At 40.0% G+C, this 18,085-nt stretch overlaps 1 protein-coding gene across 1 annotated transcript in view; it reads right to left on the bottom strand.

Moving 5' to 3' along the window:
* The window catches only part of SORCS1 (sortilin related VPS10 domain containing receptor 1), a 297,502-nt gene that overhangs the window by 99,994 nt on the left and 179,423 nt on the right, over window positions 1-18,085 (bottom strand). The window contains exon 5 of the mRNA XM_054382572.1: window positions 142-215. Coding sequence (XP_054238547.1) covers window positions 142-215 — 74 coding nt within the window. The remainder of the gene's footprint in view (window positions 1-141; window positions 216-18,085) is intronic.

Below are 18,085 nucleotides of genomic sequence, written 5' to 3'. Positions count from 1 at the left end.
CATGCCCCTTTCATGTAAGTTCAAATTAATGTCAATAAATCAGCAGTGCAGATTGTATTCTGCCATATTGCCTTCAACCCCCATTGCAGCATCTCTGTAAGATGGAGAACTTGTATAAGAAATGAGGATTTTTGGTCTTACCAGTAGAACCTGTTTGGTGCAACTCCCTCATGAAGAAGCAGCCATCTTCTGCCAAACTCCACTGAACTGAATAACTGGGGACAAAAACAAAAAGTCACAGATTGCAGTAACTCACAAAAACAGAGAAATTAATCTAAAGAAGCCTGTATCACTTCTGAGATGACAACTTTTACCTCCTCCAGTCTCAAAGCAGCAGGCATCTGAAAAGCGTCTGTGGTGCCTTTTATCGTCAGAGGCAACACTGAGCTGTGTGACATGGGGCACAATTGGTGAGGGATCAGTGTATGGGTGGCTACCCAACAACCTTCCAGGACTGGAAACTCACCATCTAGAGTTTTGTGGTACTCCTAGGTGGTAAAATCCCACAGTGTGGGAAGGCTGCCTTTTACTTTTTAAAAGTTGTGGTAGACACCAATTGTACAACACGACACAGCAGTCTGATACCCTATCCCAGCTCTGACAACAGATATACATGGTTGCCTTCCTTCATACTATGTTAGAAGGTCATTCTCTTGCCAGTCAGCAGTAGCTATCCTTAGAGAGCTTGTTCAATCTGGTACCAAAAATGATCTCTGACATATTTAGACTCCTCCTGCAGGACCAAATGAATAAATACCACAAATTACTTGTACCACGGAGACCGGAGACTTGTGAGTCTCCCTTTGCTCCTGTCCTTCTGCAAACAACGTGACACCTTCTCCTAGTCTGGTCACACAAACAATATCCAAATACATCAATCATTTCAGAAAATCTTTCCATGATAAATACCAAACCATACTGAGAAAGGTCATCAAAAGGGTATGTTACAGGTATTATAAATACTTTGACTTGTCTTTGTGGAATGATATAAAGTGCTACTGTTTGGAGCACTTACAAGCAGCTGTTTCCCATAAAGGCTGCCATCAGGTTATTCTCAGAAGGGTAGCAGAGGGAAGGATCACTTGGGTCCTGCCTTTCTTCTGCTTTATTTAACTTCAAATTTTTCATATGGAAGCACTAAGAGGCAGTTGCTCCTGTAGTTTTTTGTAAAGATTCATCTTATTTCCCCTCCTTCCTTTGCTTAACACACTTGGACAATCCCTTACTCTGGCAAGGAAGATGTTGGACCCCTATTTTGAACTACAAACTGCCTTTTCATAATACTGCTTAGGGGCTCTTGCAGAAAATGCAAACAATCTGAATCGTGACGTGCAACCCTTGGAAAAACTTTTTTGAAACAAACAGTGGCAGTGGGTAGGCAGAGAACAGAAAAATGGATGCCTGTGAAAATGAGAAAGAAAAAAGGTGATTTTGCAGCTTCAGGTTGAGCAGAAGGATGATTTGAATGTATTTTAAGAATTGTGATGTAAGAAACTTTAGACTTTGGATGTAAGCAAGCTTGAGATCTACTTCTTATTCCACATTGCATTCTCAAACAAAAATCCCTATCCCCCATCCCCACCCCCTCCAGCTGTCCTCTGCAAAACCTTGGAAGGACATGGAGAAAACAATTACAACAGTTTTTTGGTAAACAGTAGACTGGCATATGTTGAAAACTACTTTAAAATATGAAAGAAAAATTCACCTCTTTTTCTCATCTCTCTTGAACACTTTCAAAGAGAGAGGGAAGAAGTTGGAGGGGATAGAAGATAATGAGGGTGAAAAAAAGGAAAAAGAGTTTAGCTTTATGGACAGAAATGGATCCACTTTTGAAACCTCAGTGATGAGTGTCATTTTTTCTTAAGTAAAAGACGCTAGATACATTTTCACTTGAGATTTTAAGACACCCTAACTATGACTAAGGAAACCTTTTATTTCTTAAAATTAAAGAAACCTTTTGGAACATTTAACAATGACTTTTGTAAACTGCTTTGAGGTCACCTAATCAAGAACTTTACCATTACAGGAGGCATTTTCCCCCTTTCACATTCAAAATGCATTTCTGTATCCATTTTTGTAATTATAGCAAAAATAAAACCCATAATAACAATAAGCTAGTGTCAATCTAGCTTTCTAGTGTCACTGTGCTCCCTTTCATGACAAAGCAGCTTCTTCTGTGTCAAGTACTGTGTCTTGGACATACAGTAATTTAAGCTTTAGTAAAGTTCTGATCATCCTTTAATTAAGAACAGGGAGCAATCCAAACAACTCAGCAAACATCTCTGTGTCTCCCCAGCAGGGATATATAGGATATAAGCCTTCCAGAGACATCAATGTTTAGATGGCTGAAATAATCACAGTGAATGTTTCCCCCATTTTGTATCTCTCACGCTACTCCCTCTCCAGTTTTCCCAAGCACAACTTTCAACAGGTTATCCCCTCTGAATTTGCTGGTGATAATCACAGTAACCAGAATGAATTGTAGCATGTGAAACCTTTCACTGTGCTTGTGCATCCTCCTCCCCTATGTCTGCAGTCCCACTGAGGTGCCAGCGGTTGAACCAGCCCAGTAGCACAGCTTCCCACTGGCTCTTTTCAGCACAACTTTTCAGAGAGGCTGTTCATCTGGTACATCCAACACCTCCCCAGCAGAACAGAAACTGTGATTCACAGAACCCAGGGAATCCTGCTTTCTCATAGTGTGTGCCCTGAGCTAGATGTGATTCAGACAAAAAGTAGAGAAATGCAAGACACTGTAAGTTTGCTCCTAATGATGGAAATGGATATAACGATTCTGTTTTCGGGGCTTGCCTCTCAAGTTGGAAGCCAGTGCACAGAGAGCTGAAGACAGCATGTGAGAAAAGGCAACAGCTCTCAAAGTGAAATAGCAGCTCCCTGGGAACCCATATCCAAAGCTCTCATTGTCTTTGATGAGACACTTTAATAACCAGGCTTTCGAAAGTTTTCCCTCCTTTGCCATTATTTCAGTAACAATCCCAGCTTTTACTGATTCACAACAGCATCAGTATCACTAACATATCTTCAGCCAAGGGAGAATTCTCCACCTTGTGTCACCCTCCACAAAAAGAAAAAAAGAAAACCTTTTGCAATGAGGATTTTTCAGACACTTTTTTCTAAGTATTATTCATTGTAGACTGTTTGTTTAGCTGGACTCAAAAAAAAAAAAAAAAAGTAAATATTTGAAGACTAGATTTTTATCAAGTATCAGTTATGATACAGCTGGGATTAGTTTTCCCCTTTTAGCAATTACTGTGCTTGTATTTTTTGTATATTTTTTACACCCAGCATCACATTTTTTGTTGCTGTTATAAATGCCCTCCCTCTTCTGGGACTTCCTGTGACAGACTTGTGCATGGACTTCTTTCAGAGATGTCATTTTATTTCTTTTGGCAAGCACTGTTGTCTAATAACAATTTTCATTATTGGACTGAAATTAGATAATGTTCTTTGCTACATTTCTTTTTCAACCACAAATAGAAAAGGAATCTATTACCAATTCCATGTACCTTTTCATCTGAGGGCCAAGAAATGATCTGACATTTCTATTTTCCCTATGACAAAACTGTTATGAAGTACAAATCTTGTATTGATCTCCCAGATTTGACCCTAGCTCATCAGGGAATAATTCTCTTCTTACTTCCTCTTCTTTTGTATATATTTTTTTCTATGCAATACCTCAGCAGTCAACGATAATGAATAGTCTGGTTTTGTTTTATTTTGCCTTTATAAATCCTAATCTTATGTGAAGTAGGAACCTACCATCTATCTCTTTTACATGGGAAAACAGAAATGTGAGGGAAAAGGAAAGGTTGTCCCAAGGTTACAAATATGTTGGGTGGCTGAGGAGGCATTCAGATAAACTCTCTGAAATTCAGGACAGTCCCCTACCTATAGAAAGAGCTTTCTCACAACCCTGCACTACCATTTTTGGTGTAGAGAAAGCTGACATCTGAAAACTGAACTTCTTTCCTTACCTACACCACACAGTATCTGTATGTTACTCATCCACTCCATTGTTTGTTTCCCAGATTGTGTGAGAAGCATAAGAGCTGCTCGCATACTTCACAACGATAGTGTAAGCTTCGTCTTAAAATGCTTTGGGATCACAGAATCACAGAATCAACCAGGTTGGAAAAGTCCTCAGAGATCATCAAGTCCAACCTATTACTTAATACCTTATACCTCCTGACAACTAAACCATGGCTCCAAGTGCCACACCCAATCTTTTTTTGAACACCTCCAGGGAAGGTGACTCCACCACCTCCCTTGGCAGCACATTCCACTGGCCAATTACTCTTTCTGGGAAGAACTTTCTCCTCACCTCCAGCCTAAACTTCCCCTGGTACAGCTTGAGACTGTGTCCTCTTGTTCTGGTGCTGGTTGCCTGGGAGAAGAGACCAACCCCCACCTGGCTACAACCTTCCTTGAGGTAGTCGTAGACAGCAATGAGGTCACCCCTGAGCCTCCTCTTCTCCAGGCTAAACACCCCCAGCTCCCTCAGCCTCTCCTCATAGGGCTTGTGCTCGAGACCTCTCCCCAGCCTCGTTGCCCTTCTCTGGACACGTGCAAGTAGCTCAGTGTCCTTCTTGAACTGAGGAGCCCAGAACTGGACACAGTACTCAAGGTGTGGTCTAGCACAGGGCAGAATGACTTCCCTGCTCCTGCTGGTCACACTATTCCTGATACAAGCCAGGATGCCATTGGCCTTCTTGGCCACCTGGGCACACTGCTGGCTCATGTTCAGCTGCTGTCAACCAGCACCCCCAGGTCCCTCTCTTCCTGGCTGCTCTCCAGCCCCTCTGACCCCAGCCTGTAGCACTGCATGGGGTTGTTGTGGCCAAAGTGCAGAACCCAGCACTTGGACTTGTTGAATGACATCTAAGTAACAGCAGGACACAACTGCTACGTAATCTCTTTCCCTTCTAATTTCTTGATCTTTCTAGCACAAACTTCAGATGAAAATTCAGAAAAAGAAATAATTTTAGAATTCTGTAGTTAAGAAACCCAAAGTATCTGATGAAGAGGAAGAAGCTGTGTGTATATATTTTTGTGTATAAAGATGTATCCATAAAATGACGATTACAAATATACATTTTTGTGTGAAAATGAAATATTTAACAGATATTAGTCAAATATTATTGGTTTGTTTAGTTTAGTTTGAGAGTTTGCACTATAAAAACACAACTAAATTCCTTAAAATGTAGGGAGAAAAAATAATTATGTTTTTCCAAAATGAAGAATAACTGGAATTTTTTTTCAGCTCAACTGATCTACTCTGCAACATTACCTCTAGAAGGGAAAGTATGTACTAGGGAGAAGGAAACATAAATCTACATTTTTCTTTTCTTCATTTCTAGAAAACTTCTCCAAAGCAGAAAGTTCTCTAGGTCTTAGCTTCACAAAACCCTCTGTTTTTAAGCTGGTTCTGAATATGTTCCCTTCTACCCTGTACTGCACAGAATGAACACTTGTGCTTCATACTACACACTAGCTCACAGCTGTAAGAGAGCTCTGGCCTTTGGATGAGATCTATTTCATTCTTTCCTCATTTGCCTATATATCATACCTCCTACACCACATATCTTCCCTTCATCCAGATTTCTAAACTCTTTAGTGTAGAAATCATCTGTTGCAGCACGTGTTTGCACAATATAAATGCTGGGGCTCCTAGTTGCTACTATAAATACCAAATAAATTATAATTGCAGACAAGCTTTTCCCCATAACAATTTCACTACTTATAATGGTGGGAATTAGAGGATTTTACCATATTATTTCTAATCTTTATGGTTTTCATCCACAAAGCAGCACAGCAACACAGGAGTTTTGTACTTTGCTCTGGAGCAATGTGGCTAATGTTGGAAATGTTGGATAGGACAAAAAAAAATTGTTAGCCTGTAAGATTTCTGCATTACAGTGGCTTCAAAACCAGCTTTCAATAATATATAGAACTCAGGAAATATTTAGATACAATTGATTCTATTCTTCTCATTGTTCATCAATGTCTTATAAGCCTCCAAAGTTAAATGCTATCACATTTGACCACCAGTATTAATATCAGTGAAGCTGGTATTAACTTGTATGTAATAAAACATATATGTCTTATACATCTATCAAAAAGAGGATTCAGAAGGTAATAAACTCCTTCAGTAGTTCTTCCAGTGGACATGTCCTAGTGAGCAATATCTCCCACCAATTTTATAGATAAGGTTGCATATCTCCATTGCAAAACTATATAGAAACTTCAATGTGTAATACACAGGCTGATCCTTAAAACACCTCTCATAAAAAAATTGACATGGGAGCCACAAGTGCCCAAAATACATTAGACCTTCACTCACTTTTATGGAGCTAAACCAAATGACACAAGGATTCCTCTCTTTCTTTATTTACCAGTAGGCTTATTTGTCTTTGTAATTTACTTTGCTTTTTAAATGCATTTTTAAAACTCCAAAACAAATAGCAAAACCATGCCTTTGGAGAGCCTAATGTTGTCTAGGCATCAGACAAATTTAATTCATTCTAATGTAATCACCAATGGTATGAGATTATGACCTACAGGATCTGTCTGGCTTCGACTGAATGAGAAAGTTGAGATCTTCTGACATAAACTCACATAATTAGGACAAACAAAATGAGCTCTTAGCAGTGTCATAAAAATATTGTCCCCAGACACGAACTATAATAGAATCAGACTGTGCATCATTCCTTACAAACACTGGATTTTCCCTGAGATTTTTCCCAACCAAAAGTCTAGCTCTTATGATACAAAACTGTAGAATTGTTTATTTGGCTGTTGAACCTTATGAGTAAGAAAGCATGGCATCAGCCAGGTGCTGCTGGTACAGCAAACCTGTCTTAAGGACACCAGTCCCAGTTCCCCTCCGGTTCCAACAAGCTCTGCTCCCCAGAGCCGGTGGATAACTCTGCTACCTGCACACTCATCAAACTTGCCATACCAAAAGCTTACAATCACAGTCATCTAGTGATGCAAACCCAATAGTTACACATACCAACCACTGGGAGTTTGAATAACTCACCAAATGTGAAGGGTGATTATGCTAGTCAAGACCTACAATCACCCTTTCTGTGCTTAAGAAATTCGTTTTCCCAGCCAAAGTTTTCTGTCATACATACAGTCCCTTGTAGCTTCAGCTTCATGTAAACACCTAAACAAATTGCTGCAGATACAACTGACCCAACATCCATGGTGTTTCAGCATTCAGCATTTAAACTAACTGGACATTCCAATTAAAGATTTAGCTGATAAAAAAATAAATATCTGATAGAAACTCTAGTGCTTGCTTCACGTACTGATCTTAAATGATGTGGTAGTTCCATGTGCTTCCTATGCTGATGAGGATCTTCAATTTTGTACACTGATTTCACCTCATGCAAAAAAACATCATGCATATGGAAAGCCAGAAACTGGCTAACAGTGATTTAACTTGCACGCTGGAAGTGATGTGATGGAAATCCTTTAAGCAAGCTAGTAGTTCCCATTATTTTTGTTTTACTTAAGAAATTCCCCCTAAAGGATTTATAATGGAATGCAGCCATGGAACTTAAGTTTATTTGTTGATTGGGTTTACTAGCTTTAGTATTCTTATATTCACAAAAGAAAAAGCTTTCTACCTCTCACTCGTAGTTTGCATGAAATGTTCACTCATTCTCCCTGGACACAGGTCAGACCAAAGCAATTGCAGTGTATACAACTGGAAAACTAGCCCAGAAGATCTTTGAAAGTACTAGGCTTGATTCAAATGAACTTTTAATTCCATGAGAAAGTTCCTATTGGTATGTCCTGCTGACTTCTTGCCTCTTACACTTCCTGGTGTTTCTATCAGCAGATTAAACCAAACCCTGTTCAAGGTGTTTCACGCTCATCTCTTCAAACAGAATTCATTCACATGTAAAAATCCCCAAAATATTAAGTACACCTAAACCACAGATTTTGTACTAATGAATAACACGAAGATTTTTAGGGATAACTTTTCCCTTATCTTCAGCATCTTTTTTCTTTTTTTTTTTAATTTATCTCAATTTCACCAAATACAACACTGGAAAGCCACAGTTTCGATTTAGCTATAATCATAGCACAATAAAACAAGATTAAGACAACTCTTTCTGAATTTGCAACAATGTAATTTGAAATATATGAAAAGACATTCTTCTTATCCCTGTTCATTTATACTGAGTAAATTTATTGGTGATAAGTTATACTTTACTACTGCCATAGGTGTATTTGAATAAACTGTAGTCTTCTACAGGTTTCAGTCGTTATTCTCATTGCTCATAGAAGCATTTTGCTATTCAACTGTGAGAGACCACATTTAGAAACAATTTAAAACCTTCAGGAAGCTAAAGAGCAACAGGATAGACTTTGTGAGCTTCAATCTGGTGATGTACTACTTCCTTCTTGCACTTCTTTTGCTTTCCATGCAGTTTGTAAAACAGATGGGATTAGTGCATTAGGTAAGGATTTAAGATTGAATATACAGAGCAGTCCTTTATGATCTTTCAGACTATTGTACATTTGGATGAAAAATTACCACAGTGGGAAAGAAGTTTCCACATTGGCACTACAGGCATATCAAACAGTGAGAACAAATGATCAAAGACTTGGATGCACACGATTCCAACACACAGTATTCTTCATTTAGAAGAGCCAAGGTCTAGGCTTTTCTCTGCCCACACAGGATCAGAGGATGTTAGGGGTTGGAAGGGACCTTTGAAGATCATCGAGTCCAACCCCCCTGCCAGAGCAGGACCATAAAATCTAGCACAGGTCACACAGGAATGCATCCAGATGGGTCTTGAATGTCTCCAGAGAAGGAGACTCCACAGTCTCCCTGCACAGCCTGTGGCAGTGCTCTGTGACCCTCACAGTGAAGAAGTTCCTCCTCATGTTGAAGTGAAACCTCCTGCGCTGTAGTTTATATCCATTGCCCCTTGTCCTGTCACAGGGTGCAATGGAAAAGAGCCTGACCCCTCCCTCTTGACACCTAGCCCTGAGATATTTAGAAACATTTATTAAATCCCCTCTCAGTCTTCCCTTCTCCAGACTAAAAAGTCCCAGGGCTCTCAGCCTCTCCTCATAAGGCAGTGCTCCAGTCCCTCAACCATACTTGTAGCCCTCTGTTGGACTCTCTCAAGTAGATCCCTGTCCCTCTTGAACTGGGGAGCCCAAAACTGGATGAAATACTCCAGGTGTGGTCTCAACAGGGCAGAGTGGAGGGGGAGGAGAACCTCCCTTGATCTGCTGGACACTTTCCTCTTAATTCACCCCAGGATACCATTGGCCTTCTTAGCCACAAGGGCTCATTGCTGTCCCATGCAGAACTTGTCACCCACCAGGACTCCCAGGTCCTTCTCCACAGGGCTGTTCTCTAGCAGATCACCTCCTAACCTGTACTGGTGCAGTTTTTTATTTCTTCCCAGACACAGGACTCTGCACTTATCCTTGTTGAACCTCATTAGGTTCCTCTCTGCCCAGCTCTCAGTCTGTCCAAGTCTCACTGAATGGCGGCACAGCCTTCAGGTGTATTAGCCAAGCCTCCCAGTTTGGTAATAGTACAGTATGTTCTGTATAAACAGTGAATCTGAAATTCTGCATGGCAATTCCTTCCTAGAACAGAGCATAAGACTCATGTTCCACAAAAAAAAAAAACGGGCTGCAGGTTTGGTACTCATTTAATTCCCTGAACTCTGATCTAATTGCAAGTTCTGAGGCTAAGAGACTTTGGATGTTTTAGGTTGCAGCAACATATTAATTAAGCCATGCAGAAGCCATCAATGAGGTTACCCAATAATTGGTATTTATTGAATACTGATGGAAACACATGAGAGTGCTAAAGCTTTTAGATACCTGCTTCACAGCCCAATCAAACGGAGGTCTGCAGCTCTGTGGCTGCTTCTGCCAATGAACCACACACTACTGTCATTTCGACTTGTTCAAATATAGTCATAACAGTAATTTCATAAAATCATAGAATGGTCTGGGTTGGAAGGAACCTCTAAAGGTCATCCAGTCCAACCCTCTCTGCAGTAAGCAGAGGCATCCTCAACTAGATCAGGTTGCCCAGAGCCCTGTCAAGCCTCACCTTGACTATTTCCAGGGATGGGGCTCCAGTCACCTCCCTGGGCAACCTCAGTTTCTTTTGTGCATGCTCATGAGGTCAAAGCACCTTGGAAATCACCCTCAGCTTTCTTCCTACCTACCTCTGAATAGCTCTTCTCACATTCTCAGATATGAGCCACGTCAGATGGTGTTCTGGTTTTATTTCAGTTCGCAAGCAACTGTTATTAGCATGATATCCCCAATGCACTCAACTCATTTCCTAAAAACGTGGCAGGAAACACACTTTTACCAAGAGATGTTTAAAGGAATCTGCCTGGCATATATACTTTAAAGCCAGAAGGAACCACTAGTATCACAGTCTGTTCTTCTCCTAGCAGATGCTGTAGAATGTTTACCACTAAACTCAAGTCATATAGAGAATTATTCAGGCCAGTGACTGATGGCTGAATTGGACTGTATTATCTGGAAAGGCATCCAATCTCAAGTCCAAGGGATGATGAATATACTACTTCACTTAGTTTGTCCTCAAGGTTAATCTCCTTCTCTGTTAAAAATAGCATCTCTGTAACAGGGTACCCTGCATTTGCTTTCTGTTGAGTTGTAAATTTCCTAGATAGGTTCATAACTGTTGAGATAACTGCATTAAATAACAGCATTTTTGCTTAAAAAGTGTATTGTATTAGAATGAGAACAGAAGAGAAAAGCCTTATTAGAGCAGAAATTAGGAAGTATCAGAATATTCATTTACACACACATAGCTTTAAATTTTAAAAATAAATTATTATCATTCACTTTATGTTAAAACCTATGGCTCCATGTGAATTTAGTGACGGGCACTTTATAGCAAGAAGTAAACTGGAGACACATGGGAGAGTATAGTCAAAACAAATGACAGAGAAGAGAAAGGAGAGGTAAGTCATTTCAAAGAGATCTGTTCAACACCACAGAGATCAGCAGCAGACCTAGTGATATGAAGTACGTTTCTTTATTCCTAATCAGGTGAACTGTCCTACTCTGATGGAAAGGAAGAACTGTAAATTTTTTCACTGAAGTAGGATAACTGGACTTATGTAGAGCACAAAAATTTGCAGAGAAACCACAGATCTACCCATAGCTGTAATTATGCATCCAAGGATTGCAAAGAAGTGAAAGTTCTCTAGGGAGACAGGCTGCTGCTGATTATACATATGGATAAGCAAGGACATATTGATTTGCCTAAAGATGAGTGAGTCAGTGGTAAAGAGCACAGTGATTACTGCTCAAGAGTCTTTCCTTTTGTGCCATTGATCACACTCCTGGTCCAGAAATGTGTCCTCCTTTCTGGACTGCCAGACTGTTTCTGGGCTTTGCTAGTTGATTTTTCCTTTTTCTTTTTTATTATGTATTAGATGAAAGAATGTAAGAGATTCTTCCCACTTTTAATTCCAGTCTTTATTTTAAATTGTTAACCCAGCACATTATGCTCAGTGAGGTGTGTAAAAGACTTGATGGATACTCTAACAAAGCATATTTTATGACATAGTTTGTACACTGGCTTATGGCCAATGAAAAAAAACCAAAAGATACAATCTTTTATTCTTACTGAGACAATGGTGAGGAGCTGACTGTATGAGAAGAAAGGAGGAAAAGTCCTAATAAAAATAACAGCCAAACAATTTTGGTACCCCTTCCTTGTTCATTTTCAGTAGGCTGGTTATGTCCAAATGCCTTTCAGCTTTCCTATAGATAAAAAGGAATATTTGGAAACAGTTGCATGCAAGATGTGTTATCTTGCTCTGGCAGGGGGTTTGGACTAGATGATCTTTCAAGGTCCCTTCCAACCCTTGACATTTTGTGATACTGTGAGGATATCCAACACATGTCTGTGCTTAAGGTCTTCACACAAATGGCATGCACAGCCTTAGCTACAAATGTGGATGTTTCCGTGCATGTCTGATTGCTTCTTTAGGAACATAACCACATGGGAAGTTTTTAAACAGGGTCTATTGTTTGCAAAGCCTTTGCGTGGAAGGCTCTTTCCCTTCCTGGCATAAGTGTTGGCAGCCCAGAGTTATAGAATGGTCCAGGCCAGAAGGGACCTCCAAAGGTCATCTAATCCAACCTCCCTGCTGTCAGCAGGGACATCCCCAACTAGATCAGGCTGCCCTCGGTGAGCCTCACCTTGAATAGGGAAGAGGGATATCTATGAGTGTGCAGAAAGTGCAATAGTGCAAAGGCTGGGACAAACAACTCTTGAAGTGCAAATACTTTATTACTTTTCATCTTCCACAATATGCATCAAGAAGAATCAAGTCAGCTGGAAAACTGGTGAGGTTGATTAGTGGTGCCCCAAATACTAACACAAAGAGCATAGACTGTTGCAGGAGTAATGCCGTAGGGAAAGAGGCAGTTATTCACATAGGCTAATGTTAGCTTTATGCAAAATAGCTCCCTGATTGTGTCTGTAGCCTGTCAAAAGAGATAGGCTCTTCCAGAGGATGATTCCAAGTGACTAATGCTTACAACTCCAGAGTTTTTTTCCTCTCCATTAATTTTGGACGGGATTAGCCTCCCTCAGCTAACATTCACCCAAGTGAACAGTCCTCCAAATGTTATCAGCATTGGGGTAAAAAAAAAAATCCCTAAATGATATTAATAGTGCTGATATTAACAGTATTTTTGGTATTAAATTTGATATTAATTAACAGTAATTAAAAAAAACAAATAAACAACTGCAGTGCAATTTTTTTATGAAATAAATCTGGATTTTATTCCTCCTTCTCTGGTCTATGTAGGCAGTGACTGTTACCACTGAAACTGAGAGGGTGTAAATAGAATCAACCAGGTTGGAAGAGACCTCCAAGATCATCAAGTCCACCTATCACCCAGCCCTATCCAATCAACTAGATCATGGCACTAAGTGCTTCATCCAGGCTTTTCTTGAACATCTCCAGGGATGGCAACTCCACCACCTCCCTGGGCAGCCCATTCCAATGGGCAATCACTCTCTCTGGGAAGAACTTTCTCTGAATATCCAGCCTATACCTCCCCTGGCACAACTTGAGACTGTGTCCCTTCGTTCTGGTGCTGGTTACCTGGGAGAAGAGACCAACCCCCACCTGCCTACAACCTCCCTTCAGGTAGTTGTAGACAGCAATGAGGTCACCCCTGAGCCTCCTCTTCTCCAGAGTAAACAACCGCAGCTCCCTCAGCCTCTTCTCATAGGGCTTGTGTTCCAAGCCCCTCACCAGCTTCATTGCCTTTAGATAGAATAATTTAGGTTGAAAGGAACTTCTCTAGGTCTCTAAGTCTGATCCTTTTCCAAGCAGAGTATTAGGAAATGCATGCAAAACACTCTATTATATCTTAGTCAATGAATACTGACTACATCAATGGGAGATCCTCTACCATCAGAGACAAGCATTAGACCAGACATATGAGGCTGAAGGTACTTTTAAGAGTTGGAGTTACTCTCTTGCATCCTTCTCTCTATTCTAAGTGGCTCCTCTGTCACCTTCTGACTCCTGACGAATGCCTTTCTCTTCCACTTGAGTGCACGAGGAGTGACCCTGCTTTACTGCAGGAAACTAAAGATGACATGCTGTGATGACAGAAGATAGGTTGTCCCACAAGCAAGAGAATCCTGATTTGCTAAACCAGAACTTCAGCTATACAGTCAAGTCTCAGTCCCTAACTCACTGATCTCCAGTGTAACAGACAGTAAATAAAGGTAGACAAATGGAATGAAATATTTGAGAATTACAAAAATAGGGGGGAAAAAAAGTAGTGGGGAAAAAAAAAGGAAATACAAACCTCTTAGTTTACTAGTTCTATGTTGATAGAGCTCCTTCAGTCTGAGGCAACTTGCTTCTCAGCAGTTTGTTTAAAATGAGAGAGGAGAAGCAACAATGATAACTCCATTTTAAACCTTCTTTTCCATCCTCTGTTTCAGCCTGTCAGTGCTTGAGTGCCTTTGCACATTTATTCCTGGCCTGGGCAATTACAACCCTGCATTTTGCCTGTCTGACTTGTGTTTCACATTTTCACCTGTGTTTCATCTCTCCAAATAGCTCCGTTATTTGTGGCTGATTACTAATAATTCCTCTGTGTGTCTAACCCATCTGAATAGAAGATGTCTTCACATGAAGTAGAGGCTCTTACACCCCACCCTCTGACTACACAGCAAACCACTTTGAAGATGACATAGTAATTCCTAAGCAATAGTGCCATACAATACAGCCTCTCGTCCTACAAGCCTGCTGATTAAACCCATGAGAACTCGCAGGGACAAGACTTCTAACAAGTTTCTGCCTCACAAGAAATGTGCTACAGTGTCTGAAGTTTCCTCATGATTTGTAACCCCTCTTGCACAGAGAATGGAGAAGCATGCAGCAGTTCTGCAATTATGTGGTAAGAATCAGCCATGTAACAACTGTACTTCCAAGCTGGACAATGAATGCAATCATGAAGCAATTAGTGCAGGCAGCAGATGGTTTGCTGCTCTTTTTTTTTTTTTTTTTTTCTTTTTTCCTGAAGACTGGCAGGAAAATGTCATGACTGAATAAGGGACTGGTCTGGCAGCAGTGGTACTTCAAGCCTGCTGCCCAAGGCACAGACACAGAAGAAAGATATGTGCACAAAAGCAACCAAGTCACTGAAGCTTAATGAGTTATTGCTCGTCAGCTGAACCCCAGTAATTAACTACATTCACTCCCACATAAGACCCAAGAAACTGGGACATCAAATTATTTCAGTTAACATAGATTTCCCTGCTACTGAGTAAATCCCTATTCAACTAAACAAAAGATCTGTACTACAAACTCAGTCAGCTGTGAAAAGACAGAGGAATGATGTTATGTGACCCATTTCCTGTTCACAACAACTGAGCAATGAGAGGCATGCACTAACTGTTGGCTTTGCCTTCATTGGTCCTGCATTGGGTGGATAACTTTTGAGAACCAGAACAATCCAGAGCCAATGCCATTCCTGTCTCTCCAGCTCTTGCTCTGTTCAATACTTGACACTCCTTGTCCCACCTGCTTCAATGACAAGATGAAAACGGACAGCAACAATGATATGTCTCGCTAGAAGGATGTAAATGTGTTTTTTAGTTGAATCTCACCTCCCTCCCAACTGTCAACAGCAAAATTAAATGACTGCAGCAGTCCTAACTGGTCAAAATCCAACTTAATCCTTATGGCTCCCGTTAAAAAAACCTTCACAATCTCTTCAGTCATTGGCATCAAAGTCACTGATATCAGTATGGGAATTCCTTGCCATGCAGATATGTTTCCCTTGCTTACTCAGGTGCATTAGTGTGCACATAGTGCCTGTAATCCCAGGAGTAATGTGCTCTCCTTCCTTAAATATGGCCTTAGCACAAGATAGTAAAATAGCAACTGGCAGTGTAATTTGTTCTAAACCACCCCACAGCTCCCGTTGCAGTTATCTAAATACCTGCAGGACATCTTAATTACTCTGAGAAAATTCTGCCTTTGGATCTGCATGCATGAAACCAATGGCAGCAATTTACACCTAGCCACAAGCTGGACTTGACCCTTAGTTTGAGTTACATTTAATTTAGTCCAAACCAATTAACACTCTTTGCCTGCTGGTTACCCTCTCCAGTTCTTGGCCAAAGCTTGCTGAAGTCAGAAAATGTATCCCTTAGGCTTTAAAGTAGAAACAGGCCTGTGACCGATACCCTTAGAGAGTACTACCAAAATTCTACTTTAGAGTTAGCTATTACAAACCTACAGACCTTGTGCTACATTATTTTTTTTTCTTGAAGCTACAACACTGAATTACCAACAGTTATCCAGTTTGCTAATTGATGCCATAACACAAGGAGATTTTATCATACAGCTTGCAGCCTTTTACCTAAACCACCCCATACACACAACTCTAATATTATCCAGGCTAGTGCACAAAAGGACCCCTTGTTCTTATATGTGGATTGTTACTTACAACTCCATAGCAGAAAAGTAGGATTTTCCTATGTAATAGGGACTATATACTTGATGGTAGCCATCTCATATAAATTAGATGACTATTAGATGGTGATCTAATTTAGAGTATGAACATTAATTCTGAATTATTTCCTGAGCAGGCTGAATATCACAACAGCTGGCATTAGTTTTCTAATATATCCTACTTTTATTTGTGAATTTTAGCACTGAAAGTTTTACTGACCTGCATGTAATAAATTTCCTGTAACTAATACCCAGGAACTTTCATTTGGATGGGTCCTAAAAGACAGCAGAGGCACTTCTGTGCAGTTTCCTATCAGACCGAGAATTTAACAGCCACAAGGGAAAGGGAACATTTTGACCTTGTCTAATTACACACTGAACAATCTGAAATAATTGAATCTGCACCTTCCTCTGAGCAGATTATAACTACAGTACAAGCTACAAAATGTTGTGAGAGCGGTGAGTGAAAAATATTGCATGCAATTGACTCTACAGGAAGAATTAGGGAAGCAAGATGCATTTGTCATCATTGGGAAGGATAACAAACTACAGTCCTGGACAGATAGTGGTTTTGACTTTAAATCATAGAAATGAACTTTTATTCCAAAAACTCCAATAAAATCATATTCTGACCTTACCTACTTATTTAACTACCTTACACCTTTATTTTCTCAAGCTTACAGTATTAGTAACAACAAGGGGTAGTTTAGGCTAATTTAGGAAAATTTCACCTTTAATATTTGTAAACTGAACTCAACTACACAGATGGAAAACATCTGAAACATCACAGAATTCAAACTTTTATGTATGACCTGAGCAATTCAGCCAATATTTTGATTATTGATTAGATCCAGATTCTCACAGATTCATCAAATGAAAACCAAATAGAGACCATTAAATTACTTTGCATTAAGTAATTTAATTACTTTACCCATAAAGACTAGACCATATACTTAGATACCAAGATATTTCACTCTTTTAACCCTGTTGGGAACTCATTTTGACAATTGTGCAGTTTTCTTCGAAAACATTACAATGCCAGGAGGCAAAATCTGCCATTTCTCAGAGCAGTTTCCTCCAATGGCTGATTACTTCATAGCTGAGATCATCTGCCATTGAATCCTAGCCATCAATTCTCGTTAGAAGATTTTTTTTTACTAGATCAAAATGCTTACTCATATGTTTTGTTTTCTCCCTTGGATATGCTTATGCACTGCAATATAGTTTCTTTTCAGTCTGCTTTTTGGGAAACTAAACAGATTGAGGTCTGTAAGGTCTTTCACTGGAAGACAACTGACTTGTGACTATCGATGTGCCTGATTTTCAAAGAGTTCTCACCATTAGGTCTTTCACAACTGTCTAGCTTTCAGCTGGAATAGATCTAATATTTTTCTTAGTAGCTAGAACAGTGCAGTGTTTTGGATTCATTATAGGAATTGGTATGAGAAGAATGTTGGTAATATACTGATGGTTTTAGTCATTGTTAGGAAATCAAGGACTTTTCAGCTTCCTATGTCTTTACAGTGTGCAGGTGCACAGGAAGCAGGGAAGGAGCATGGTCAGAACAATGGACCCAAACTGGCCATTATAACATCCATATTCTACAATGTCAAACTTAGTATATAGATGAGGGGGGCTGAGAAGCTGGAGGTCTTCTGGGATTGTGGGTTTGGGTTCTCTCTCCTCCAGGATTGCTAGACAGGAACAGGCTGAGGGTTGGGCAGTGGGTGTCACTGTGCATCACCTGTTCATATACTCTCTCATTACCACTATTATTATATCAATTAGCATTGGACAGTGGGTGTCATTGTGCATCACCTATTCATATACTCTCATTACCACTATTATTATATCAATTATTAAATTGTTTTTATATCAGCCTCTTCTTACCTCTACCTCTCAAATTCTCCCCCCTGGAGAGGAGTGGAGGATGAGGAAATGAGCTGGCTTGGGTGCCAGCTGGGTTCAAACCACAGCAACAATCAAATACCATTCTGTTGTCTCAAGTTGGACAGTAAAAATCAACACAAATC

This window comes from Indicator indicator, chromosome 7 (genome assembly GCF_027791375.1).
Source record: "Indicator indicator isolate 239-I01 chromosome 7, UM_Iind_1.1, whole genome shotgun sequence".
In the NCBI taxonomy this organism is placed as follows: Eukaryota; Metazoa; Chordata; class Aves; order Piciformes; family Indicatoridae; genus Indicator; species Indicator indicator.
Note: the sequence above shows the minus strand (reverse complement) of the source record. Positions and strands in the feature narration are given on the sequence as shown.